Source organism: Neofelis nebulosa, chromosome 2, assembly GCF_028018385.1.
Source record: "Neofelis nebulosa isolate mNeoNeb1 chromosome 2, mNeoNeb1.pri, whole genome shotgun sequence".
Classification (NCBI taxonomy): domain Eukaryota; kingdom Metazoa; phylum Chordata; class Mammalia; order Carnivora; family Felidae; genus Neofelis; species Neofelis nebulosa.
Window position 1 is genome coordinate 215826134 of NC_080783.1, and position 27504 is coordinate 215853637.

The 27504-nt window shown below is 58.4% G+C and overlaps 2 protein-coding genes across 5 annotated transcripts in view; one reads left to right on the top strand and one right to left on the bottom strand.

Moving 5' to 3' along the window:
- The first annotated feature begins 4575 nt into the window (after positions 1 to 4575).
- LOC131505515 (uncharacterized) lies at positions 4576 to 6763 on the top strand. 2 transcript variants are annotated; one of them, XM_058719189.1, is made up of 3 exons: positions 4583 to 5245; positions 5746 to 6309; positions 6486 to 6763. In XM_058719189.1, the coding sequence occupies exons 1-3, from the start codon at positions 5228 to 5230 to the stop codon at positions 6693 to 6695; spliced, it is 792 nt and encodes a 263-aa protein (XP_058575172.1). In that variant the 5' UTR covers positions 4583 to 5227; the 3' UTR covers positions 6696 to 6763. The 2 variants fall into 2 exon arrangements, with proteins under 2 accessions (XP_058575171.1, XP_058575172.1); XM_058719188.1 differs by having other exon boundaries at positions 4576 to 6309.
- A 7147-nt stretch (positions 6764 to 13910) lies between these two features.
- The window catches only part of SPSB1 (splA/ryanodine receptor domain and SOCS box containing 1), a 68510-nt gene continuing 54916 nt past the window's right edge, over positions 13911 to 27504 (bottom strand). For all 3 annotated transcript variants that reach the window (XM_058719186.1, XM_058719185.1, XM_058719187.1), the window contains exons 2-3: positions 25932 to 26774; positions 13911 to 15972 (exon numbers count right to left, since the gene is read on the bottom strand). In XM_058719186.1, coding sequence (XP_058575169.1) covers positions 15845 to 15972; positions 25932 to 26625 — 822 coding nt within the window. In that variant the 5' untranslated portion in view covers positions 26626 to 26774 and the 3' untranslated portion in view covers positions 13911 to 15844. The remainder of the gene's footprint in view (positions 15973 to 25931; positions 26775 to 27504) is intronic.

The following is a 27504-nucleotide window of genomic DNA, read 5'->3' on the forward strand; positions in this document are numbered from 1 at the left end:
CTGTTGGGGTGTTGATGGACATACTCTCCAGCACGGGGCACTCAGTCCATCTGCTTCCATCATCGAAATTAGTATCACTCCCTCCTGGATGAAGAGACAGGCTCAGCAAGGCTGAGCTACCCGCCCGAAGCCGTACAGCTGAGATGTACCACGGGTAATGCCCTCCTTCTCTCAGGATGCCGGGCAAAGCCAGTTCTGCCTCCGAGAGGCATCCTTTGGGGTGTGGAGAGGTGGGGACAGTGGGGCCTGACTCCGGACTCGTGTCGCTGCAGGTGAATGGAAACCCAGCTCCAACTGGCTCCAAGCAAAAGAGAGAATTTGTTGGCTCCTGTGCCTGAAAAATCTGGGGGTGGTGGGGAGGTGGACTCGCTCGAGGCACCTCTGGCTTCCTGTGTGCAAATGATGGCGAAGAAGGGCACGTGTCCCCCTTGTCGGCTCTGTGTCTCTGTGCCAGCTCCATTCTTGGGTGGCTGTGCCTGGGAGGGGTGGGGGCAAGATGGGTCCTGACTTCCCAGCTTCAGGTTCCCAGCGGGAAGGGAGCTTGTCTCTCAACGGCCTGCAGAAGTCCCAGGGAAGACGCTGGTGTCAGGCAGGTGGCTCCCCAAGGGGAAATCAGGGTGCCGCTGGAAGCTCCTGGAAAGGGCAGGTGCTTGGTGGGGAAGGTGGGCGGAGGTTTTATCGGTCACCTGAGGCAGTGGAGGAAGGAAGGGCCGGGCAGATGTGGGACCGGGGCTCCTCCCACCTTCCACCTTAGCAGAGGGATCCTCCCGAGCCAGGTATTGGGAAGCAGGAGGTGGGCGGTGTGTCGGGGGAGGGGGATGAAGGCATTTGGGTGCAGAAGGCCACCCCACCTGGTCCCAGGACGTCAGCACCATAAACCCTCCCTAGGGATGGGAGTCTTCAGGAGCTGATGTCCCCAGTTGCTCTCCAGGAAGGTAGCGAACCAGCAGGGTGGAGTCCCATCTGCCGCCTCCTCGCTGTGTGACCTTGGGCCAGCACCATCGTCCTCTGGGCCTCCGTTTCCCTGCTGTTAAACGGGGGCCTGCTCCCCATTGCCGAGAGATCAGAGGGAGAACCAGCAGGCATCTGACAAGTGCCCTGTGCGGACCTAGGAACCCGGCTTCTGGTCTCGTCTTCACAGTGTCTCCTGTCTTTCCAGGTGTCCTCGGTGTCCTGTCTGGTCGTCCGGTGGCCAAGCAGCTTGGAGGCCATAGAGGCTGGCTGCGTGTCGCCTGCTGACTTCCCACCCTCTGTGTCTTCGGTAACTGCTTGTGGGAGGCTGAGGTGTGAGTCACGGGAGGTGCCGGGTGAGGCCGCGGGGCCCGGGGGGCCCCGAGCCGAGTACCAGCTCTCATGCCAACTTGGTGCCAGGCCAGCGTGGGCCACCAAGCAGGAAGAATCAGAGCATCTCTGTCTGCACCCAGGCCCTGCCTCCTCCCAGCCGGAGCCCCACTTGGGGCAAGCCTGTCCCCTCGGCGCCTCAGTCTCCGCCCCCACCAACGTCAGGGCAGGGCTACAAGAGCGCGTGGGGAGGTAGGAGGCTCGGCGGCTGGTTTATCGAACGGCCCAGTGTGGTTTGACACGGCTGCAGTCCCTCGGTCCCCGGCTGCACTCTGTCAAATCGTCCCTTCCTCGACTTCCAGTTTCCTTCACTTTCGGTTTTCACTGAAAGTGTTCGGACTCTCTGCTCTGTCCCTTCTCGCTCCCCTCTGCTCTCTGTCTTTGCTCCTCCTGTGGGTTAGGTAGGGGTTGAGGGGAGCAAGATTCAGGGTGTATGGTCTCCCTTGCCCTGGTCCTTGGCTGTCCTCTCTCTGGAGCCTCTGCGTGAGCCGTTATCCACCCCACCCCACCCCCATCCTTGCCCTCGGCTCCTGTCCCTGGTGAGATGCACCCTTGATCTGCGGCCCCTCCCTGGATGCAGGTTCACAAGGGCGACCTCACCTCCTCCATCATTTGTTTGACCCCCGTGGGGCCCATTGCCACTCCCACCTCTCTTTGACTCTTCCTCTTCTGAGAGGTCTGTTTTGAAGTATCTGCCTCTTGGTTCTGTGTAAATCTTCGGCTTGCCCCCTGACCCCCTGGGATTCTCCAGCCCACACTAGGGGGTGAAACGAAGATGTTACTGACCAAGCAGGAGCCAGGTTTTCTGCTCCAGAGACTCAGTCCAGCTGGGCCTGGCGGAAAGCAGGCGGAGGTAGCACAGGGCCGCCTCGTACAGGTGTTAAGGCTGTGTACTGCACAAGGGTGCCTCAACCGTGAGGACACTGTTGTCAGTGCACATCCAAACTGACCTATGTGAGGCGTGTGGGTAAGTGTCAGGATGCAGGCCTGTGTCTCTGGGTGGCTGAGGCAAGCCTCCTTTATGTGAACCCCACACTGGCCTGGACACGCTCAGGGCGGCACCTGTATACTTCCGCACACGCACGGATGTGTGCAGCTATGCCCAACCCCTGCTGAGCTCAGAGGATGCCTTGAGGTCCCTCCACCTGCTTGCTACTCTCGCACCCAGTCCTCACGCTCACCGGGCTCCTCGGGGGCGGTCCTGAGGCAGGGTTCAAGGAATAAGTAGAGGCCAAATAAGCGAATGGATGAAAGAAGGGGCACAGAGGGCAAATGGCATAGAAAGGAGTAGGCATGCAGCTGAGCATCTGACCGCGTGCCTTTGCTTCCTGGGTTGAGCAGTGTTCTGGACCTCGGCCAGCTTCAGGGTCTGTGCTGCGGGGAGGGCCGGCCTTTCTCTCCGCTTAAACCCCCAAGTGGCTCGGGGTCTGGGTCTGCAGTGTCTCCCAGACCAGTGTCTTCCGGCCCTTGGGACCAGTAGTGGAGCACTGCCCTTGGAGTCCAAAGTGAGAGCCCCCACGGGCCACCTGGGTGTCCCCTGCCCCGGCAGCAGCTGCCAGCCACGGAGAAAGAGGAGTGCCAAGGAGAGGGCGAATGCTTTCCCAGGGTCCCTGTGTGCCTCTCCAGAAATGCCTGGCCTCCTTCCTCCTGCCCCTGGCGGCAGGGGCTCCCCGGGGCGCCCTGGGTATGGGCCTGGGGGCAGGGAGCCGGGTGAGCTCCGTGCTTGCCAGCCCGCGGGGAGTCTGTCTGCCCCTCCCTGGGCTCTGGTGAGAGACTAGAACACAAAGCTATTTTTATTTATGATAGTGTCAGTGGGCTGGCCTCCGTCTAGACAGCGGGTGTTATCATTCGGGGCCATCCTGGAATGCGCAGCCCCATTTATTGAGAACAGAAGACCGTGTGCAGATTAAGCGGCTCATAAAAATAAGCTGGGAACTGATACCGAGCCGGGCAAAGCCAAGGTAACCGGCGAGGTCAGCCGTGCACGTTGCTTTTGGACACCGGGATGTTTTCAGAGAAAACGAGGATCGCTGTGGCCGCGAGGGTGGGCGTGGCCTGAGCCTGCCAGTTCCCCTCTGGATGACACATTTAGCTGCCTCAGGGCCTCAGCGTGCTCATCTGTAAAACGGGCACGAACACAGACCGTCTGTCTCAGGATGAGGACTACGTGGCTAAGGGGGAGAAAGAGTTTGGGAAGGTGCCGGCGCACAGCGAAAGCTCCTCGATATTACTGCCTCTGCTATCATTCTGCCCCTTCGACCTTTGGAGCGTGGCCACGAGGTTTACCGGAAGGCCCCCATCCCTGCTGGCATCACGGGGATCCATTTCTAAGCTCCAGACAGAAATGTCAGATCCTGGAAGAGGGAAGGAGGAAAAGGCAGCAAGAGTGGCCTTGACCCAGCCCTTCCGGAGGGCCAAGGCAGCTGCGGTTGAGACTTCTACGTGGGCACACTGGGGCAGAGCTGGAGGGCCCAGACCTGGGCAGGAGAGAGCTCCAGTGGGGGTGGCAGAGGCAGGGACCCGGCTCCACCCCAGCGGACGGTCCCAGCACCCCTCTGAGCCTTGGTTTCTGCTTCTGAGAAATGGGGAGGCTGGGGGGTCCCTTGCAGGCTTGCCTGGGACGGAGCGCGCCCAGCGCTCAGGGTGCTGTGTGGACGCCTGGCTTCTGTGAACCAGGCACTGACAGAGCCCACGGCAGAGCAGGCCCCGCGGCCCTTTGGGTTGGGGCTTTAGGAAGGAACAGAGCCTCTCCTGGTATCTGATGCCGTCCTGCTGTCCTGCTGTCCTGCCTTCCCGCTCCCACCCCGACACTAAAGGTACACATGTGTTCTGCGTTGCCCTGATATCGCCCTGGCCTGGGGCCTCTGTGGTCAGAGGCCTTGTGCTCTTCCTTCAGCTTCCGTGGTTTCTCCGGCTCACCCTTCGCACCCGGCGCGCCGCCCCACCTCCGCGAGGTCTCCATCCCAGCCTCTGCTTTGGAAGACGCCTGCCCTCTCCTTCCTGTGATAGGAGAAGCTCTGGGTGGGGTCCACCCTGTCCCCAGGGGCCACACCCAGCACCCCCTGAACGAATGAGAACCCAGCTCTGCAGGGAAGCGGACTGTCCTCAGCCACCCGACGAGGGAGACTGCGGGGGGGTCGAGAGAGAGTGTGTGTGTGTGTGTGTGTGTGTGTGGCCTGTCTGAGCAACCGAGGTCACGGTGGACCCGCCAGACAGCGCTGTCCAGGGGATAGCATGCATCAGCATGTGCAAAGTGAGTGCTTTTGCCGGCACACGCGAGTTCTCAGGCCCATGGCGTTGGGTGGAGGCGGACGGTAGGCTCGTGTCTACTTTAGGGGGTGGCTGTGAGGCTCACAGAGGTGGTTTCGTTTTCCCAGGACCACCCAGGAGTCTCTGAGCTGCAGGTGGAGCCCAGATCTTTTCCCCTGCGTCTTTTTTGGAACCTACTACCCCCGGGAAGGAGAGAGCCCAGCGGGAGCTCCCGCCCAGGAACGACTTAGGAAGAAGGCAGCCTCGATTTACCCGGGTGTGCTGGGGTTTGCCGTCCACTGCCCCCCAGGCCCCGAGGCATGGCGGCAGCGTCCCTGGGCTGACCCGCTGACACTGTGAGTGCCGGAGGGACCCGTCACCAGGCACAGAAGAAGCCTGGAAGCGCACAAACCGCACCCCCCCTCCTTTCCCAGGATGCTCTGCAATGCGTGGGCTCAGAGTAGCCACCGCGACTGCTCCAAGGGAAAGAGGACCCCAGAGGGCAGGGCTCAGGGAGCCACACGGACAGGCTCAGGCTCTTCCCCAAGAGCATGGACTGACTGCGGCTGGATTTCAAGACAGGAGCGCCCAGGGCGGTTCGGTCAGAGCCACAGCCTAGACCAGGAGCTGCCTAGAGATGGGAGGATTTCTGGACGTAAGCAGAATAAATGACCCGGGTCCCCGAAGTTCTGGGTTTAAGCCTCCTTCATGGGGCTGCCCGGGGGAGGGGCACAGGCTGTGAGCTCAGACAGCATTCTTACTATTATTATCTCCAACCCTTAAATGGCACTCCCTGTGTGGCAGATACTTCCTAGCAAGAGCCACTCCACGAGCAGGTCCTGTCACCACCCCCGTTTCACAGAGGAACCTGCACAAATGGGCTCGATCCCCACCCCCGCCGAAAACTCCTATTTATTTTTCAAAACCCTGGTAGGGCATCCCTGCGCTGATCTCCTGGTGGGGGCCATCCTTCCCCCCAACCCCCCCTGGAGCCCCATTTCCCACACCTGCCGGTCTGTGCCCATCCACTGGGCTCCTTGCTCAGAAGCCTGCTTTCCGGAGTCTGAATCCCCATCCGGCACAGACAGGGGGTCAAGACGTGTTTGCCAAACGGGACAGCAGAGGCTGTGGCCCCTTTTCTCGATACTCCCACAGGACCTCCTGGAGGAAAATGTTGCTTGTCTCCCCCGCAGGTGGCCAGGAAACCTGTCCTTTAAAGGTGACTCTGGGCAGGTCTGCTGGCCCAGCCCACCCCCCAGCTTATCTTTCCTGGAAACTGGGGGTGGGCGATGCCTACAGAGGGGACCCCCCCCCCCCCCCAAGCTTCCAGGGATGGCGGCAGGAGGCACGAGGAGAAGCCATGGGACCAGAGGGAGGGGTGTCCCCGGGGGGGCACAGGCATATCCAAGATGCTTATCTTTCCCCCTCTCTCGTCAACGGCTATTACAACGCCTTGGGCCTGTGTGGGCTTTGCAAATTTTCGAGGCGTTGCCTCGAACCCAGTTCTCCTTGACCCTTTGCAACACCGTGAGCTGGGCTGGAGTGGTTCTTCCCACTTTGCAGAAGAGGAAATGGAGACCCCCCAAAGGTGATGCCCAGCCTCACAGGATCAGCGACTGGTATTCTGAAGTCCCCCCGCCTGTAGATCTCTGTCGGCCTCACCCTGCAGCGGGCCAGCCTGGAAACTTCCTAAATTCCGCCACCGTGTCCGGTTTGCGGGTGAGGGCCCCCTGCTTATGATCCTCTCTCTTTCGGGTTTCCTGGAGGACTCCGAATGAGGGGGGTGGCAAGGGCTGGGGGTGGGTGGCAGGAAGTCGGACTCCTTAGGGCTGCCGGGAAAGGCGCCCCAGGGGGCAGGGTCCCAGGGCCGGCATGCTGTTCCTTCTGTCCTGCAGCCACCAGGCCTGGCCCCTCCCAGCGTGGCCGTCAGAGGCGGCTCCTTCCAGGGAGAGCCAGACTCCAGCCTGCTAGCAGAGGATGTTTTCCTGCGCAGTGGACATAACATTTCTGGCACTTTCAGGAGGGGACTGAACAGTCTGTCCACTTTGGCTGCGTTCGGGGTTCCTGGACGGGCGCAAGTGTGCTTTCACAGGCAACAAGATTAATCACACAGCAACCTCCCTCCCTCCCGGCTCCTCACCTGCCCCGCCCCGTCCCCTGTCACCCGCGCTGTGCTCCGGAGCAAACTTCTGAGAAGTCATTCCAAGTGGCCTCAGGAAGTGAACACTCGAGTCACACGCCTCCCGCCACAGGCCTCCTCGGTGAGGGGGAGGGGCTGGGAAACACCCCCGACCCCGAGTCCCGTGAACCCCAGCCGTCTCACGTGGGGCACGTCCCATCCCAACTGACTGCTTTGGCCTCTGACCTGACGCAGTGGCCTGGATCCGACGGCCGTTCCTCCTGGTGCCTCTCTGGTGGAAGTTCATCAGAATTTCCAGAGGTTTGGGAAGCTTCCAGAACCCCCTGGATGAGATGTGGTCCCAGCCCTGGTTCCCTGTGTCCTTCCACGCTCCATTTAGAAAGGTCTCTGAGGCACCTGGGTGGCTCAGTTGGTTAAGCGATCACCTTCGGCTTAGGTCACAATCAGGTTCGTGAGTTCGAGCCCCACGTGAGGCTCTGTGCTGACAGCTCGGAGCCTGGAACCCGCTTCAGATTCTGTGTCGCTGTCTCTGCCCCTCCCCCGCTCACGTGTTTTCTCTCTCTCTCAAATATAAATAAACATTAAAAAATTTTTTTTTTTAAAGGCTGGTCTCAAGTGGCCAAAGTGAAATCAGTGGGTAGGGCCAGGATAGAAGATCAGGAGAGAAAGGGAGAGGTCTGTGTCCAGAACTTCCGGGCCACGCCCAGGGCTGGGTGGGGGGTGTGGTGGGGGGGACAACCCTGGCCTGGAGGGCCCGCTCCAAGGAACGCCTCGTTGCAAAGCTGTTCTCAAGGTCTCGAGGTTTGCTCTAGACCCTGTCTGTCCCAGAGGGCCCAGGAGTAAACATCAGACAGAACATTCCACGAGCTTAGGGTCCTGGCAAGACACCCCGAGGCCAGGGCCACACGGCCACCCCAGGCAGGTCTGACGCTTTGGAAATTGGGCCCCCCACCCTGGCTGCACTCAAGGCAGAACAGGTTTGGGCGGCACGGGGGTGGGGAGCAGCGAGACCACTCCGCAGAGGCCCGTGGGCCGGCGCCGGGGCCCTGAACCCTCCGGGGCGAGCTGAACTCCGGCGGGAGGCAGGCTGCTAACCAGTAAGCAAGTTGTAAAAACCCAAGTCAGACACAACATCTGGCAGCTGCTTCAAATAGTTCTCCGTCTGAAGGTGGAGTCGCTCGTGGCCTTCCAGTAAATCAAACCATGTGCGACGAGGGGCCTGTGCCGGCCTGAAGCACCCTGCTTGGCCGGGCCCCAGCCGCGCCTCCGGTCTCCCTGGCTCTTTAAATAGCCTGGGGTTCACATTCCATTTCCTTGTACGATCACCGTGGAGCCGGCCTGGCCGGAGAAGCTTCAGGATGCGGGCCGCCTCCTTTGGTACCCCCCAAAAAGGATGGAGGGAAACGGGCACCGAGACGCCACCCAGTCCCCCGGCTCGGCCTCCGAGCAATGCCCGTGTCTTCCTAGACCCCGGGACCCCTCACCGTAGCTGGTCAGGGCGACGCCCAGCGAGGGCCCGGGTGCCCTGTCCGCCGCCAACTTGCAAGGCCTGTGCCCGGCCCCGTGGCTTCCACGCGCCGCCTGGGCGCCCACCCCGCGGAAGAATGGTCATCGGTGCCAGAGCAGACGTGTTCCGGTGGGAGAGGCGGGGGCAGAAGGGAGGGCTGCCGTAGCCGATGACGCTGGGAATCCCACCACGGGCCTGGCGCTGGGGTCTGTTTTCCATGCGCGTCGTTTCGTAAATCCTCACGGCCGCCCTCAGAGGTGTAGAGGGTTGACTGTGGCCCTCGGAAAGATTAAGTCTACGTCCTAAGCCCAGAACTTGTGAATGGGAGCTTGTGTGAAGAAGGGGGTCTTAGCCGACGCCATTAAGGACCTCAGGGTGGGTTCATCCTGGATCATCTGGGTGGGTCCTAAATCCAGTGACAGGTGTCCTTGCAAGACAGCCACAGAGACACAGACGGGAAGCCCGTGTGATGACGGAAGCAGAGGTTGGAGCGACGTGACCGCAAGCCAAGGACGGCATGGAGCCACCAGAAACTGGAAGAGGCAGGAAGGATTGTCCCCTCCGAGCCTCCGGAGGGAGCGCGGCTCTGTCCACACCTTGATTTTGGACTTCTGGCTTCCAGGACTGGGAGAGGATGAACGTGTGCTGTTTTAAGCCCCCCAGCGCGTGGTGATTTATTGTAGCAGCCACAGGAAACTGATACAATGTGGAAACTGGGGGTCACAGAGACGGAGCAAGGCCACCTCTCTCCTCACTGCCCCAGACTCTGCCTCCCCGATTAGGAGGCTGATTTTGAGAAAACTGATCTCATTCCCATCCAGCAGGACAGAGGTTCCGGGACCCAGGCAACTTCCGGGCAAGATGCCTTCCTAGGAAAGGCTTGTTCACAAGACTTCCGAGCACACGAGGGTCTGTGTGGCGTATGAGTCATTACATGAGCTGCCTTCTTACTGACCAGTTACTATGGGCCAGGCTGCACTCTAAGTTCTTCACGGGGACTGAATCCTCACGGTGACCTCAAGAGAGGAAAGTTTCTCTCCGTTTCACAAATGAGGAAATCGAGACCAAGGGAAGCACTGGGGGAGGGTGTCGGGGAACACCCCCCCTGGAGAAGCAATTGGAAGTGAAAGCAGCCGGGCACAAAAGGTCCCACAGGGGGTGCGATCCACCTGATATCAGCTGTGCGCAACAGGTGAATCCATCGAGTCAGAAGGCAGATTGATGGCTGCCAGGGGCCGGGGGGCGGGCGGATGGGGAGGGACTGCCAATGGGCACAGGGTTTCCCCTGGGTGGATAAAAATGTTCTGGAACCAGACAGAGGTGGTGTTGCACATTGTGAGCGTGCTCACGGCACTGAAGCATACACTTTAAAATGGTCAGCGTGACGCTACGTGAGTTTCATCTCAATTTTTATTTTTTATTTTTATTTTTATTTTTATTTATTTATTTATTTATTTTATTTATTTTTGGGACAGAGAGAGACAGAGCATGAACGGGGGAGGGGCAGAGAGAGAGGGAGACACAGAATCGGAAACAGGCTCCAGGCTCCGAGCCATCAGCCCAGAGCCTGACGCGGGGCTCGAACTCACGGACCGCGAGATCGTGACCTGGCTGAAGTCGGACGCTTAACCGACTGCGCCACCCAGGCGCCCCTCATCTCAATTTTTAAAAAAAATATTTATTTAGTTTGGGGAGAACACCAGCGGGGGAGGGGCGGAGAGAGGGGGACAGAGGATCTGAAGAGGGCTCTGCGCTGACAGGCTGACAGCAGCGAGCCCGACGCGGGGCTCAAACCCACGAACTGCGAGATCATGACCTGAGCTGAAGTCGGACGCTCGACCGAATGAGCCACCCAGGCGCCCCAGCTCAATGTTGTAAAAAACCAGTGGAAAAGGGTGAGGTCGGAGTCCTGGCACCAAGGACCTTGAAGCGCCCAGCCCTAAGCTCCTAGTGTCTCAGCAGGTTCCCCGGGAGGAAAGTGCTCCTGCTGGGTCACAGATGGGGACAGCAGGGCGCCTGAGAGCCTTGCTGGAAGTTACCGTCCCGTGTGGGTCGGGGAGCTGGGCGTGGATCGCAGGCTGCCCCGGGTCCAAAGCCCAGGACCCTCTCCGTGGCCATGAGGACGACGCACAGACGAGCTCGAAAGTGAAGTTCTTTGCTTTTTGGCTGAAGTTGGTTCTAGCTGTGGTGGTCACAACCCCGATGGTGACTTTGTGGAACAGCAATCAAAGGGAAGGAACCTCACAAACGTGGTTTGCTTGGAATATCTATCAAAAGGTGGAAGGGAGAAGGGACGGTCTGCTCTTCACGCTGTCAAGAGCGGGGACACGATCGGGGAGAGACATGGTCCTGGGTGATGCTGAGGTCGTGGGAAATATCAGGGGCAGCTCCTGGGTGGACAGGCCTGCTGCAGGGTGCCTGGGCAGTGGTCTAGGACCTGCAGGCCAGCTCCGAGCTCCTGCTTCAGCTCTCCAGGACTAATTGCCTTGGGGAAACTGAGGCTCGCTCGGGGGACCGGCCCCAGGCTGAGGTTTCCTCCCCCCACTCTGGTATTTTCCTCAGACTGCCTGGCTCACGAGCACTTCCTCACCTGGGAAGGTGCTGGCCACGCAGCCCCAGCTCTCCAGGACATTTGCACGTGCTCTGAAACGAAGGGTACGGAGAGCTGATTTCCACCCACATCAGTGGTCTCCACGCTTCTCTGAGTCACAGCCCCAGTGAGCCTCTGAAGGGAATGGGGAAGGTCAGGGGGTCTGCCTGGGTCCAACTCTGCCTCCACCCCAGGGCAGGGCATCAGACTCGGTTCCAGTGTTTCAAGATGCAGATTCCCGGGCTCCACGTGCTGCATCAGAGTTTCTGTGGGTTTGCTTTTTCCCGAAGGTGCCCTAGTGATTCACGTGCAGGTACCTGTGAACTTCAGCTTCAGGCCCCCAAGCTGGGTCCTGCTATTCGTGAGCCTCTACAAGACACAGTCTTAGGGACGGCTGGAAGGTCCACCCTCAGAAGAGTCAGGGGAGGGGTAAATGAGGTCTTTGCATTTCCTGCCTACAAGGTGGACCCAGGACGGGCTGCAGCTGGGTCGAGTGGGAAGACAGACCCAGGGTAACTCAGTGCCGACTCCATCCTGCCAGCTGCCCTCAGCCTGGGCTTTTCCACCGGGAACATTCCCTCTGCTCAGCAAAATCACTATCAGACTGGCAGCGGCTGCTGTGTTCTGGCCCGGGAAGAAAGGTTCCAAAGAAGTGTTAGCTTTCTGTTCTCTTAAAAAAAGAAAGGAAAAGAGAAAGAAAAAAGGAGAGAAAGAGAAAAGGTCAGAGCCCCGCCGAGGACATGGAGGTCCGAAGCTGGGACAGGATGCCGCTGAGGACACCGGGAGGACCGTAAGGCCAGCCCGGCTGCCGGCGGCTGAGCCCCGCGAGGCCCTCAGAGAGCCATGAGCGGCTTCCTCTGGGCCTCCTCGGCCAGGACATCATTTGTTGATTCTAGAGCCCAATTCCTAGCTCATGATTTCTCTCCGGTTGCCATGGCCCCGTACAGAAAACACAGCAAACTCCTGGCCCCGGGCAGCTCATTTATTTCAAATATTCCCTGCAGCTGGACTCCAACCATGTTTGGGTGTCTGGACTGGAGCATGAACTAACTGCTCTGTCTTCGGCCCCCTCCCCAGCTCCCCCGGCATACTTTATGGTTCAGTAAAGTCCGCATTCCGAGGAGGCGCGGGAGGGAGGGTGGGTGGGGAAGCCTTGTGCAGGAGGAGGGGTGGGGGGGGGCTCTTCCCATCTGTGGCCAAGCCCCAGGCCGGCTACCTGCTCGAAGGCAGGGTATTAATTACAACCACATGGGCCGCTCTGCAAGATGGTTTTATTAAGACTGCTCCCTTCCACGCGAAACCCTGCTCCCCCAGAAGTCTCCAGGCCGTACAAAGGCCCTTATTTTCCCCGGGCGTCCACAACCCCCAATCCCACCCCTACCCCCGCCCACCGCCTGACCCCGCTCCTCCCCCTGCTGTGTCCTTCAAAGCTAGCGGAGTCCCAGCTGCAACCCACACGTGAACTCCGACTGAAAAATAACGTCAGACCACCCCTTTCCTCCCAACGCACCCGGGGAGGGTCTCTAGGGCTCCCTGTCCCCCAGTACCCACCTGGATCTCTGGAGACCCGAGAAGAAAGAACGTTATCGGGAAGCTGGTTTCGGGCTGGTTGGACCATTCTCAAAGACCGATTCCGGTCCAGGAACTGCCATTTTCCAGAACAGAAGCGCACGAGCTTTTAAAGCGTTTGCTAGCGCCCTCGCTAGTGTGCTGGGCCCTGTTCTAAAGCCTCATTTCACCCTTGCTACCCTCCCACGAGACGGGCAGGGTGAGGACTGCCATTTGATGGAGGCTCATCCAAGAGCACGCAGTGAGGGAGAGTCAGAGCCAATATTTGAACCCAGGTCTGACTCAGGAGTCCCTGTGCTCGTTGCCGGGACAACCCACCGACACACCAGAAGAATTTCCCTTTCCTCGGCGACTTGTCCTGCAAAAGAGCTGATACAGTCACAAACAGTGGTCTCCAAACTCTCTTAGGCAAGGTCGTTTGCGGAGTTCGAGACAACTGCAGATCCCTGGCCTGGCCCCAGGAACGTCGATCTGGTTCATCTCAGGCCGGGCTCTGAGAAAACGTGCGTTTCAGCCAATACCTCCCGTGTGGTGCCAGTGCAGGTGGTTCGAGGAGAGCTGACCAGGAGGCTGACAGAGGAAGGGACACGGGACTGTGGTCCTGAGGGTCTTGGGCCCTCAGGCCAGGGCACTTTTCACAGCACCGCGAGATCCTGACAGGCCCATGGGGAGCTGAAATTCTTTCTTGCCAATTCTTTGGAAACCAGTGAGGACATGAGATAGTATCTAGTAAATTTCTTGCAGATTCACGGATCACTCACCGATCCTCTGAATAAGCCTGAGTCTCCTGTCTTCTCTCTCTCTTTTTTTAAATTTTTAAATGTTTATTTACTTTTTGAGAGGGAGAGAGACAGAGCATGAGCGGGGGAGGGGCAGAGAGAGAGGGAGACACAGAATCCGAAGCGGGGCTCCAGGCTCCGAGCCATCAGCCCAGAGCCCGACGTGGGGCTCGAACCCACGAATTGCGAGATCATGACCTGAGCCGAAGTTGGGTGCTTAACCCACTGAGCCACCCAGGCGCCCCTCCTGTCTTCTCTGCTAGGGGATGAGGGGGGTGTCTTGCCCTCAGCAGCTGGCAGGACAAGGTTCACCGTGAAGTCTCATTAGCGTCATGCATGCTTGGCACGGGGGCACAAAGGTGAGTGCGGGACAGGCTCCTTCTACCGAGTGTGCAGAGCGGGGACTCATATCTTGCCCCTTAAAAAGCCCACGCTGTCAACTCAAACCATAGGACACTGATGAGCCAGGGGCTCTCACTGATGTGTAGAATCCTTTCCATCAGGCTCAGAAAGTCTCAGTCTGGGCTGCAGGCTCACAAACTTCTAAAAAGGGATGGGGACATTCTAGGATCACCTCTCTAGGATTCTCCTCCTCACTGGGCCTCAGTGGGCATCCCACCCTCTGCCCAAGGGTCCTGGGGATCACCTTAGTATGTACTGAGAACTGGACACACGCGGGAAGGGCTTGGCCACAGCCCTTTCCCTTCCCCCGAGACACAGAGAGGGAGTCAAAAGTGGCTTTGTATTTTTAATAAACTTTCCTTTATTAGGTTACTGACTATTATTAACCATCATAAAATAGAACGGGAGTTTCAAAACTGTACAGGTCACAAGGTTCTGGGCTGAGGGGAAAGAAGGGTGGGGCCGGGGTTTGGGAAGCTTGGGGACAGAGGTGCAGAGAAATGACAAAGAGCCCGCAATTCATCCAGCGTCGGTGGGAGACGGCTGGGCCAAGGCAGTAAGGCTGGGAGCAGCAGAAATAGAACTCTCTCGTGTGCAACATTCATGAGAACATGACCCACCCCGAAACAGGAGTGAGGAAAAGTCTTTCAAAGTCTTACAGGTAAGATTTCCTCCCCACTCCCCCCGCCCCGTCCCCGCCCTTGGAAAAAACCTCAAAATAATAAGGGGGCAATTTACATTCCTCACCCAGACTTGGTACCAATTTTGTGCTTTAAAAAATATACTCCGTTGGAAGACTTTTTTTTTTTTTTTAAAGGTACCCTACAGCAGCTGTTTAAAACATAATTCTTACAGACAAATATATATGTCTATATATTAAACATTTAAACAAATAAAGTCATCTATTGTACTGGTACAGAAATGAACAGAAGTCCGATTCGAAGAGAGTTGACCTCAAGATAGAAGGCGGTGAACGCGGTGGCAGGGGCCGGGGGCTGCTACGTGGGGGGGGCTGTGGCAGGGCGCTAGTGACCCTCTTCTGTTGGCTGCCCCGTCCCACCCCGCCCTGCACCTCGTGTGGCTCTGGGGGTGGGGGGCACGTGGTGAGCTGAGGCTGTTCCACTTGGGCGCAGAGCCCAGACAGGGGCACTAAGTGGGGGCCTGCGCTGGCTTCCGGTGGGGCACCACCTCTCTGTGGTCTCCCCAGCCCGTCCTGCCCCTGGTTTCTCTGGGGATGGAGACCCACTCAGCCTCCCTTCTTGGTTGAGGCTCCAGAAGGCCAGGGCTTCTGACGACGCACATGGGAAATCTCAGCTAGGAAAGGAAAGGCAAAAGCAGCAACACCCTCCCCCAGAAGACTGAAGAAATAAAACCACGTGCAAAGATGTCCGAGCCCGAGGGGTGAGTGGCCACCTGGAGAGACACAGGGAGCTGCCGCAGCCCTTGCAGACGGGACCCCCAAGATTCTTGTATTGCACGTGAGGCGAATGTTCCCTGAGGGGCGTGCTCGGGAACTCGGAGCAGAGCCCCACCGGAAACTGTAGGTCCAGAGCCCCAAACAAAGACACCCTCGTGCCCCTGTGAGGACACGGCCCACCGAGAGGGGCAGGTGAGGCACACACATATCCCGGGGAGGGGCAGGTGGAAGGGACCACCAGAACACTCCAGAGAGAGGGTACTGAAACAAGGTTTCCTTTCTAAATGGAATAAATAAATGGCTTTTGTTATTGTTCAAAGAATAAATAGAGGGTACCAAGGGACTGACAGCCGGGGCTGGTGCTGGGCGCTGCGGAAGGTCCGATCTTGGTTTGCTTCTGCCTCGGAGTCCGTGGGGAGTTCCTGACGTCCTGAGCGTTGTTTGCCGTGGCGTCGCCCCACCGGCCTCAGCACCAGCCTTTATCTGAGCACCTCTTAGCACCCCTGGGATCTGCGCTTGGCGCTGGGACCCGGCAGGTGGCAGGAGTAGCCCACGCCACCCCGAGGGCAGATCGGAGCTCAGCGCAGGGCTTCCTAGGAGTCTGTTCTATGTGTCCTTTTCCAAAGAGGGACCTTGTGCGGCATGCAGGGGACTTCTGCCAACGTCAGGACGGGGGACAGGGGGGCCTGGGTCGAGCTGTCCGTGTCCGGCAGGGGCGCTGGGCGGGATGAAGAGGGAGAGCAGGGGCTTTCTCCCGCGGCCAGATGCCAGCCCGCGGCGCGGGGCACGGCGGTAGCTCGGTGAGGTGGCACCAGGTGGCTGTCGTGCTGGCGATGCCGGGGCTAGAGCGTCACTGGTAGAGGAGGTAAGCCTTGAGGGAGGCGGGCAGCGGCAGTGTGTGGATGTCACCCAGACGCTCCTTCCCCAGGGCCAGGCGCACGGAGCGGCGGCAGAGATCCATGAGTGGCAGGGGCTCGGCTGGGGGGGACAGAGCAAGGACAGCAGGTTAGTGCAGCTCTGGGTGGCTCCAGAACGAAAATGCTGACAACGCTGGCGATACTCTCACTGTCCGTTTCAATACACAACTGGTGAGGAGACCATTCTACATGTTAAGTCAACTGTTATTAGCTAACACAGAGAACCTGCCCGGGGCCGGCCGCCTTTGTGCGCCCTCCCGCAAACACCGGGTCCCTTAATGGTTTGTTATTTATTTTTAGTTTTTAAATGCAGCCCCGTACTTTTGTTTTTCTTTCTTTTTTTTTTTTTTAAGTTTATTTATTTCGAGAAAGAGACGGAGAGGGCGAGTGGGGGAGGGGCAGAGAGAGCGGGAGACAGAGAATCCCAAGCAGGCTCCTTGCCTTCAGCGCGGAGCCCGACGTGGGGCTCGATCTCATGAAGCGTGAGCTGAAATCAAGAATCAGATGCCTAACCGACTGAGCCACCCGGGCGCCCCTCCCTTGATGGTTTATTATGGTTTGCTCGGAGGGGCTTAACAAGCACAGGGAGGCATCATTATCATCATCCCCATTTTACAGATGAGGACACTGAGGGATAGTGAGTCCAAATAACCCGCCCAGGGTCACGATGCTGGTAGGAGGTGGAACTGGGTCAGAACCCAGGCCGTCCCTGCTCTTACCCACAGGACGAGCAGTAGCCTTCACAGTGCGTCCGTCTGGGCACACGGAAGCCAGCCCTTCCCCCAACACGGCCCAGCTCCAGACCCCACGTGGGCGTCCAGGAGGGGAATCATTCTAGGTGAGCCCAATGCTCGTGGGTCCTGCAGCCGTCCCCCCGCTCACTGCTGAGGGCACCGAAGCAGAGGGGCCTAATGTGCCGGGTTACGCTCTGGGGTCCAAATCCAGGCAGCCCGGGCTCAGCAACCACATCCTTTAGGCTCCAGACCCCGCCGCCAATGAAGACAGATGTAAGAAATGGTGGAGGAAACCCAGCCACCCTGCAGCCTGGAGGTGTGATGTCTGCAGAAACCCCTCCGTCCCAGCTCTTCTCTCTCTGACGGAGAGAAGCTGAGAGCCCAGGCCAGGCAGAGTGGAAACATCAGCCCAGGCTCCGCAGCCGGGGCCCTCGAGACCGCCCCGGCCACCGCCAGGGCATCTCATCTCGCGGCCAGGGAAACTGAGGCTGGGGCTCACGGCAGTGCCGCCTCAGGCACCTGGATTTGAGAGGGACCTCTAGCTGCAGCCTGAAGGAGCACTTCTGTCCTTGTGTCCCCAGACAGCCGGGGCCCGTCTTCCCCCAAGGGAGGCTCCATGCATGCAGCCTGTGTGCTCCAGAAGGAGTGTGGATAGTCACTCCCTCCCAGGCCCTGGAGGCCGCCGGGGGCAGAGTGGGCCTTGCTCTCCCCGCCTCCCCGGGACTGACCCTTCCTGGCCCTCCTCCCAGAAGCAAAGAGGAGGTGAGCCCCCTTGGAGCTGCTCAGGGCCACCCTGCAGCATCCCCGACACGGGAAGAGCTGAAGTGATGGCATCCGTGGCTTCGTCCAGGGTCTCCCCCTGACACCGAGACTCCTCTGTGACCAAAAAAAAAAAACAAAACAAAACAAAACAAAAAAAACACCGAGAAAAACCCAGCATTTCCCTTGAGATCCCCTGCCCCCAATGAGAAGCAGATCACCGTTTTCTAATACTCACGAGTGTGCCAGAATACGAAAAATAACATGAAAAAACCTCAACTCTTGAAGAGCAAAGCCTATGGCTGGAGGTGTTGGGGGGGAAATGGGGAGTTGATGAGTACGGGGTTCCCTCGGGGAGACGGAAGTGTTCTAGAACCGATCACAGTGATGGTTGCACAACTGTGACTATACCAGAGCCCATGGACTCATACGCTTTAAATGTGGGGATTGTATGGCCTGTGAATTACATCTCAACAGAGCTGTTATCAAAAAAAAGAATCTTAGGCTTGATAATACATTTGCTAAATTCCTGGCTTTAAATGAAGGCAAGCAACCCCCACGGGTGGCCAGCCACCGCGAGACGGCAGAAGGAGCTGAAATGGTAAATGTTTTCCGTGAAAAGCTTTCTCGGTTCCTGGACAGCACAGGATGATTAAAGGCAGCCCTGCCTGGAGGCAGGAGAATGCACTAAATGCTTGGGGGCCAAGCGTTCCAGACTCCCCGGGGAGCAGGGCCCGGTTCCTCCCACCTGCGAGCCCACAGAGACAGGAGTTTCCCCCCCGCGTCGTAAAGCGTCCTGTGCCAGTGGCCTCACATCTGGTCCTCACTTCCGCCCTGCACAGCAGCCTGACCTCGAGCAGACCACTCCCTCGGCCTGGGCCTCAGTTTCCCCATCTGTACGATGAGGAATCCAGACCAGATGCTTCCTAGAGTCTCCTGCAGCTGAGATCCTGACGGCCAGAAATGCCTCCCAGTGGTTCCTGACCTGGAAACGCGCTGAGTGGCCCTTCTATGGGCCGAGTGGGGGATTTCGGTGGCCCTTCCTCTCCTCCACTCAGGAGCTCTCTCCATCTGCCCCCATCGGGCCTGTCCCTTCTCCCTCCCGGATGTGGCTCAGCTCCCATGGGGAGCCCGAGGGGCTTCCCCTGGTGGCTGAGGGCACTTGAGAAAGTAGTAAGAGCCATTGAATGTGGCCAGAGAGCTGTGCAGGGCTGCAGAGGGAAGACTGAGAGGGAGTTCCCATCACACCCTCTTAGCTTAATGGTGTCCGAGGCATCCCACGGGGACCCTCACTGAGAAATGTTTCTAAACAGCAGAGCTCTGCAAACCCGCAGCCCCAGCTGCCTTCTTTTTGGTGACAGCCTACCTGAAATGAACATCACAGCACCCAGCAGCGGTCATGGCCTGTGGAACACGTTATCGTGTGCCTGGCGGGGACCGCAGCCCCCCTCAACCTCCCGACGGACGGGGAAACGGGCTCAGGGAGGGGAGAGCCACGGGCTAGAAAGTGAACATACACCCAGGTCCAGCCTATTCGGCAGTCGGGCCCTCTCTAGGCCAACGGGAGGAGGAAGTTCCCCACGGCCCCCTGCAGTTTACCCAGACGTGGATGAGGACCTACGTCTACCTCCTTCCACCCCCCCCACCCCGCCCACTGAAAGCAGCTATGTGATATGGGGGAGCCTCCCCTGCCTGACCATCTTTGGACCACACTGAATGATCCAGTTACGGGGGCTGTGAAACCAGAAGGATGTGTCCTTGGGACATAACCCACCTGCCGGGACGAGCTGCGGAGGCTGCAGCTAGCTGACAGAGCCAGTGATGCGTTAGGACCTGTCACCCGAGCATCCCCCGATGGGTCCACTCTTGGGGACCGTGAGGGCACAAACAGGTCATTCCCCCCTGGACCTTGTAGGAGGTCAACGATGACGCACAGGGCCACGGTCTGATGGCTTTCCAAAGGCCGGGCAGAGACCAGCAGTGCACTGGCCACGGAGAGGGAGATGGGCACCGGGCCGGGGAAAATATCCATCCTGATTTCAGTTGGTCACTAACAGAACCCAGGAAGGCCTCCCCACCTCAACACTTTTGACGGGGGCCTGCGGGCTCTGCCTCGAGCTCCGCGCACAAAGTAAGGTACCCAGTGAACTCCCACCGAGGAAGCCGCCCGGCGGGGAAGGCAAGAGTTTACTTATTTGATGATCGTGCAAGGTGCGTCAGCCGCCCTGCCCATCTCCAGGAAGCTGAGGCGCTCGTCACAAACTTCACATAGTTTGTATGAATGGGAGGGGCGGGCACTGAGGGCGCCCAGTCGGGAAGTGAATCGGGTGCTTTTTATGGGAGCAGAAGGTTGAGGAACTGGACGGTTTATGCGCCAACTTCCACATCTCAAGGAGCGATGGACACCCGGTGGCCTATCTGAACACGCACGGCCCAGCACGCCGGCCGGAGCTCTCCTGCAACCCAGCTCACGCCTCCAGAGCCCGGGGCTGCGATAGCTCACAGGCTAAATGGACGAACTCTGCGTCCGGGAGGTCAAGGACAGCGTCTCGCGTCAGGAAGTGCCCCTGATTCAGCCACGTTCCCATTCCCACCCGTCACCTTGGCCGCCCCTGTGACTGCAAGCAGCTTCCAGTGCAAGTGCTCTGTGAGCTGGATTCTAGACAGTTGTGGCTGGAGGATGGCCATCCCAGGGCATGTGGGCACCTCTCCTTAACGTGAAGCAGGTCTCACCAAACAGAGGCAAAACAAAACCCCAACCCCTTGTCCTTGGCCACCAGGGAAGGAGGCCTGACCCCTGGCTGGGTAATGAGGCACCTTTGGTTCCCGGCTCCCCCGACTCTGAGAGCCAGTTGTCCTCATGGGACCAGCGTTTTGGGGGACAGGGCGTCTAGAACAATCCCTTCCCTCCTAAGTGGCCTCTCTCCCCCAGAAGGAAACTCTTGCAGGTTGGGTGATTAGTATCCTTGACTAGGGCACTTCTCTGCAGTCCAGCTGGAATGGTGATGTGGGAGAGAGCCACCAGCGGGTGAGGCGCCCCGGGAGGGGACCCAGGGAGGCCAGGAGGACCCCAGGAGGAGGTCACCAAGTCAAAAGTCTCCTGAGGAAAAGAGCTGAGCCGTCTCCAAACCCACAATCACGACAGACCTCACCAAACTTACTTATCCGGGAGCAGTAAAAGGGAGACTTTGAAAATGCTGGAACCGCAGGGAAAATGCTTCCTTAGTGGGAGACGCTAAGTGGGAGCAGGGAGGACCCATGAGGCAGGGACTCTCCCTTGGGGGACGGTCAGTCTGCGGCTTGCAAGTAAGTCTTTTCATTTTTGCATCTCCGGGGTGTGGGGGCGTGTGGCGGGGGGGACAGGCAGGCCCAGGGCCCAAGCTGGGTCCTGTCTCCCCAGGAAAGAGGAAGGGTGACACTACAGTCCCTCTGGCTGCAGCTTCAGTCCCAGAAAGTCTCAAAGCTGGAGGAGTCAGAACAAATGGGCTGTGGTCAGAGGCGGCTGGACGGTGGGGGAGGTCACCCAGGGGCAGGAGGGCCGGGTGAGCACGGAGGGCGGCCACGCTTAGCGACTTAGGCTGACGGGCTCTGCAAACCGCTGGTCCCTGCTGAGGGCAGGACCTGGTGGCTGGGGTGCGGTGGGGTGGCGCTGGGCGGGGTGGGGTGGGTGGGGAAGGAGGGCTCAGACAACTTCCCAGACTAATAAATCAGACCGCCCCAGAGGCTGTGACCCTGAGAAGACGTTATCTAGCCAGCCCTGGCTAGACCTTCTGCCCGTCACACTCCGCTCCCCCCGTGGACCACGGACCTGGGCTGCCATGACAGTCTCCCTTCCTCAGCTGCCTTGGACGGTAAAGCAAACCCTCCTGGCAGAAGACACAGGCGCCCTTTGACCTCGCCCAGTGAGCACCCCATCTGAGAGCAGTCTCACCTTCCCCTCAGGTGGCAGGCAGCACGGGGGTCTCGTGGGAATGGTCTGGAATTGCCGCCTCCACATCTACGGTGGGCGGAATAGTGTCCCCCCCACCCCAAATTCAGAACCACTTAGATCCTCAGAATGTGACCCTCTTGGAAACAGCATCTTTGCAGGTGTAATTAGCTAAGATAAGGTCATGCCGGAGTAGGGGGGGGCCCTGAATCCAATGGCTGGTGTCCCAATAAAATGAGGCCATGTGATGACGGAGGCAGAGGTGGAGTGATGCGTCCACAGCGAGGACAGTCATCAACCAGCCGAAGCCAGGAGGGAGGCCTGGGAAGGGTTCTCCTTGGAAGACCCAACCCTGGACACCTTGATTTTGGACATCTGGCCTCTGGAACTGTGAGGGATTACATTCTGTTGGTTTCAGCACCCGGTTGGTGGCCATTTACTCCAACAGCCCAAGGAACTGAACACACCGCCCTTCCTGCTCCTCTTCTGAGCCTCTCCCCACCCCAACCCTGACGACTTCTGTCAAGGTCACCGGTGATGGCCTTGTTGCCAAAGCTGATGGACACTTCTCCGCCGTCACCATACTGGACCTCGTCCTTCCTCAAGTCCTTCCTTCACTTGTTGTCCAGGATACCACTCACCTCCCAAGCCCCACGGCCACTCCGCCTCCTCACCCCTCCATCCACCTGACCCCGAAACACTGACGCGCCCCAGGGCTCCGCCTCAGCCCTGCCCGCTCACTCCCTGGGTGAGCTCAACCCGGGGTCCCAGCGTCACACACCGTCCAGCCGCGGATGACCGTCCCACTGACTGTCTAGACTGGCAGAGCCATCTAGATGTGTGCAGTGAGCATCTCAAGCTCAAGTTCCCTACTCTGGCCCAAGCCCTGGTCCCCTTTCCCCTGGACAACTGTCATGGCTCGTCCCTGGCCTCCCAGGGGCCACTCTTGCCTCCACCGTTCATTTCTACCCAGCAGCCAGAGTGGTCCTTCCCTAGAAGGAGAGTGTGAGGTGCTCTGTCGGTATGGAACCGAGGTGTGGGTGAGCTGGCCGAGGCTGGCACTTATCCTATTCTGTGTGTGTGTCCGGCTGTCGGCATTGTACCAGCCTCATGGGTCTTCCTATCTGCATCCTCCAAAGTCAACTGGTTGTGCAGAATGGGGCCCATTCATGACGGACTGGGACTGGGGGAGCCGAGAAGGCTAAAGGGCGTCCGGATATTGCCTGGCACCAAAACCCAGGAACCAAAGAGTTCGTGGGACTGATCGCAGCCGCACACTCACAAGCCAGCTCAACTTTTTACTTGGACCTTTTCCTCTTGCCTTTAAATTTCCCTGACTGTCCCTTCAGGGAGGCGGATTTGAGGCCTGCCCTCCCGTCTCCTCGTCTGACTGCCTCTCGAGTAAACCCTTTCCTTGCCGCGTCCCGGATGTCCCAGGGATGGTCTTCACTGCCCATCGGGGAGGCAAACTTGGCTTTGGCTACAGCATGGCATTTCAGGGGGAGGGAGGGGTCCTCATCATTAGTCAAGAGAACCCAAGGTAGGCTCAAGCCACCTGGTACTTGGGGGTCTCCACCCGAGACCCGGCTCACAAATGCAACTCTCAACAACACATTCCAACGCCCGCTCCCCACTCCCCTCAAGCCCTGTACATTTCCCCAACAAGAAAAGTTACAGAAGCATCCGACTTGCCACCTGAGGCAGAGCTGACAGGGCATCCCCTTTACAAGACGCCCGTCTGGGCCTCCAGGACTGTTTTGGGTCTCACCCTGACTCAGCAGAGGAACAGTTCGGGGTGAGTGTGCCCTGACTTGCCACGGTGAACAGGCTAGTCCCCTCCGGGCCACTCAGGGGTCTGTGTTCTGTATTAGAGCTGGCCACGGGAACAGTGGAGCCCTGCAAACACACAACACTGATGGACCTGTTCCTGGAGGGCACCGGGGGGCTGGACAGCTTTATGGAGACCAATAGCCCCAGTGGCCTGGCGACAACACAGGGGGCCCAGCAATTCATTCATCTGTCTGGCTGCACAGAATGGGCATGAAACGATCTGGGGCTGTGGTCATTCTTCTGCCAGGGCCAGGGCTCCTGAGATCCTAGGTCCTGGGCAGGATGTGCCTGGTTCTCCTAATCCCTGTCTTTCCCGGCCCAGGGCAGATGTGGCTGTAGACTTTCTACTACCATCACCTGGGGAGACAGACTCACAGAACTTGCTCTCCTGGTTCCCTAGACCAGGTCTGAGATAACATCCTGGGGGGAGGTTACCTGCTGGACGCACACCTGACTGCTCCTGCCAAGAGTCCCATGACCTAGGGGTACTGGGTTGCACAGGTGAGTTCATTGCCATCACCCAGCCAAAGCCAGGGGCAAGGAGCGAGGGAAAGAGGCAGTGGAGACTTCTAAAGAGAAGTGTTTAAAACTTCCCTCTGCCTTATGTCCCCGGATATTTTCTCTGGTATCTTCCAAGGCTGAAGTAGGGAAGGGACATGGGAGAAGCTGAAGGTTTGGAGGCAGCACGACCAGAGTCAGCGTTTGTGCTTCTGACCCCAGCAGGGGCTTCCCCGACTGCTCACCTGGCCTAAGGGTGGGGTTAGACCTCGGGGTGCCAGGCCAAACCTGCCCCTTAAAAATGGTCAGCACATGGGCGGGCAAAGCTTTCTGTATCGCCCCCTTTCCAAGGTGGGGCTTGCAGATGGTAGAAGGGACCCATGAAAGAGGGAGGGCCAAGCATGGGGATGGACAGTTCTGGAATTCTGGGACCTCCTGCCACCATGGGGTCCCAGCCACAAAGCCACCCACGGAACCCTCTACTTCCTAAACCAGGAGGACAGTGTGGCCACATGCGGGCTACTTAACATGTGGTCTGAGAAAGGCCACTACCTTTTCCAAAGGACCAGTGGGAATCACTGCTGATTCAGCCTCCTTCTAATCCACATGATCCTCCCCCAAAAGCCTCCTGACATCCTGACTGAACAAATCCCTCCAGGGGACTATGTCCCAAAGGAGCCAACTCAGAAGACTCCAGCACCAGAAGAGAGAGACCCTAAACCTGTTTAATGAGCAACAGAGAACACTGGTTTTCATTTCTGTAAGAGGTCCTCATACTCCGAAGACTGCAAACCCCAGCTCAATAGTAAACCCCCAGCTACTGTGCCAGATTTTGGTCAACCGCAGATCAAAACTGGAGACAGACCAACCAGAAAAAAAGAGCATCTATTCATGCATGCATGCATCCATCCATGCATCCATCCATTCATCCAACCATCCACTCATCCATCTATCCATCCATCCATCCATCTACCCATCCATCCATCCATCCATCCATCCACTCATCCATCCATCCATCCATCCATCATCCATCCATCCATCCACCCACCCATCCATGCATCCATCCACTTATTCATCCCTCCACCCATCCATCATCCATCCATCCATCCATCCATCCACCCACCAATCCATCATCCATCCACCCATTCATCATCCATCCATCCATCCAACCACCCATCCATCCATCCACCCACCCATCCATCATCCATCCATCCATCCATCTACCCACCCATCCACCCATCCATCCACTCATTCATCCCTCCACCCATCCATCATCCATCCATCCAACCACCCATCCATCCATCCACCCACTCATCCACCCATCCATCCACTCATTCATCCATCCACCCATCCATCATCCATCCATCCAATCACCCATCCATCCATCCACCCACCCATCCATGCATCCATCCACTCATTTATCCATCCACCCATCCATCATCCATCCATCCATCCAACCACCCTTCCATCCACTCATCCATCCACCCATCCATCCATCCACCCACCCATCCACCTGTCCATCCATCCACCCACCCATCCACCCATCCATCCATCCATCCATCTACCCACCCATCCACCCATCCATCCACTCATTCATCCATCCACCCATCCATCCATCCACTCATCCATCCACTCATCCATCCACTCATCCATCCATCCATCCATCCAATCACCCATCCATCCATCCATCCATCCATCCACCCACCCATCCATGCATCCATCCACTCATTCATCCATCCACCCATCCATCATCCATCCATCCATCCACCCATCCATCCATCCACCCACCCATCCACCCATCCATCCATCCACCCACCCATCCATCCATCTACCCACTCATCCACCCATCCATCCATCTACCCACCCATCCCCCTATCCATCCACTCATTCATCCCTCCACCCATTCATCATCCATCCATCCATCCAACCACCCATCCACCCACCCATCCATCCACTCATTCATCCACTCATCCATCCACTCATCCATCCACTCATCCATCCATCCATCCATCCATCATCCATCCATCCATCCATCCATCCATCCATCCATCCACGAGGTGCTATCAGGTAATCTGGCCGACTCCAGCTAGAATTCTTCATTTAAGCAGAGGAAGGCAAGAGTGACCTCTGAGGATCTGAATATGCTGGGATGTCTATCTAAAGACAATTTAGTTCCAATGACTGTGAACTTTTGGCCAGGCCCAGCCAGGATCCTGGGGACACAAGAAATCCAGGAATGCTGCCACACTGGACAGCACAGAGGACACTTACGGTCGAGGCCGTTCAAGTAGCGCATGCGGATCTCACAGTGGCCCCAGACGGCACTCACTACAGGATACAGTTTTTTGCCCTTGAGTCCTCGAAAAGCCACTCCCATGTACTGTCCGTCCACAATGAAGCTCAGAGTCCCGTCATCCATGTCCAAGGCCACAAGGAAAGAGTCAGGGACAATAAATGTCTCATCCGGCTCCAAAAAGGCCGGGTATGTTTTGCTCGGCTGGTTTTTGCCATCGTGATAGAGCCGGTTGCGCCCCAAGTCCCAGCCCCAGGACTCGTGGTTATTCCCCACGAGAGTCGTGTACCCAACGGAGTGCAGGGGGGCGTCCGCCGTCGCCACCCCCACCACGGCGTGCGTGCCCCGCTGCCTCATGGCCCACGTGATCTGCCACACGTGCAGCCCACGCGTGTACCCGACTTTGCCCCTGATGGCGTCCGTGCTCTGGGCCACCGGATGCCGGTGAAAGATCAGCTTGTCGTCCTCCTTCACGAAGACGTTGAGCGATCGGTCGTTGTTGTTCCACGAGTGGAGCAGCTGGATGTCGTAGGACACGGGGGGCATGTCCAGCAACAGGTCCAGGCGGGTGGGCTTGCAGTAGTCCAGGCCCTGGAGCTCCTGCTTCAAGGGCCGGTACGTGGGGTCCCTCATGTCCACAGTCTTGATGCCTCCGGTGACCTTCTGACCCATGTTCGCCTTTGGTTTCACCTTTGCACCGACTCCCAAGGCAAACTCATCAATCGTGGGGTCTCCCGTCCAGTTTTCCAACGAGGCCCAGAGAGACGTCCCAAGGAAGGTTTCCAGGCGGCCTCTGTGGACTGTGGCGCACTCAGTGTTGCCTATTGGATGGAGAGAGAAAGAGCGGGGTGAGCAGGGCGTGTGGGAAGAAGGGGAACCCGGAAACCAGGAGCATAAGGCTACCCACGCGGACACATCCCAGCCACCTGGCCTCTGTGCTCCCAGTACACCTGATGCGGGCTCTGGCCCCATGACTACACCGCCAGGAAGGTAGAGGGGCTGTTCACCAGCGGTCAGCACGGGGACGCGGGCCTGGGGACTGGGCACCATGCTCGCTGGTGTCAGCTACACGACACTCTCCAAATGCCTCATCACGGTTTCCCAGGGCGGAAGGCCAAGTTAGCAGGGATCCTGAAATCAGCCCTGGGGCAGTGGGCATCTTCCTTGGGCAAAGCAAAGGGAGGCTTGTGTCCCTTCCCTGCTGTCTGCAGGGAAAGTGAAGCCCCGACAGGCAGCGGAAGCTTCCGGACTCCATTTCCCAGCACCTCCTCTTTTCTAGCACAGTTGTTTGCAGGGGTTCGCGCTAGGGGAGGCGACCCGGGCGTAGGCGGAAAGCCCCCCTCCCGGCCTGCTGGTCCCTGAGGCTGCAGCGACCTCCCCAGCAAGTCCTGTGTCCCTCCTGGGCCGCGGCCACCAGTGACACTCTTCTCATGGCCCCTGGTCAGGTGAGAATGAAGACTCTCGCCCCCCACCCCCAGGTAGTTCTGGACCAACACTTAGAGGACCGTCACTTTTCCCCGCCTACACCCTTGAACGAGCAGCCGGTGTTTG

Excerpts from the sequence above, each read along its gene's own strand:
- LOC131505515 (XM_058719188.1), top strand. The coding sequence starts at position 5,374 with ATGGCACTCCCTGTGTGGCAGATACTTCCTAGCAAGAGCCACTCCACG. Across the intron at positions 6,310-6,485 it reads CCACCGTGTCCGGTTTGCGG|CCACCAGGCCTGGCCCCTCC; the intron begins GTGAGGGCCCCC and ends TCTGTCCTGCAG.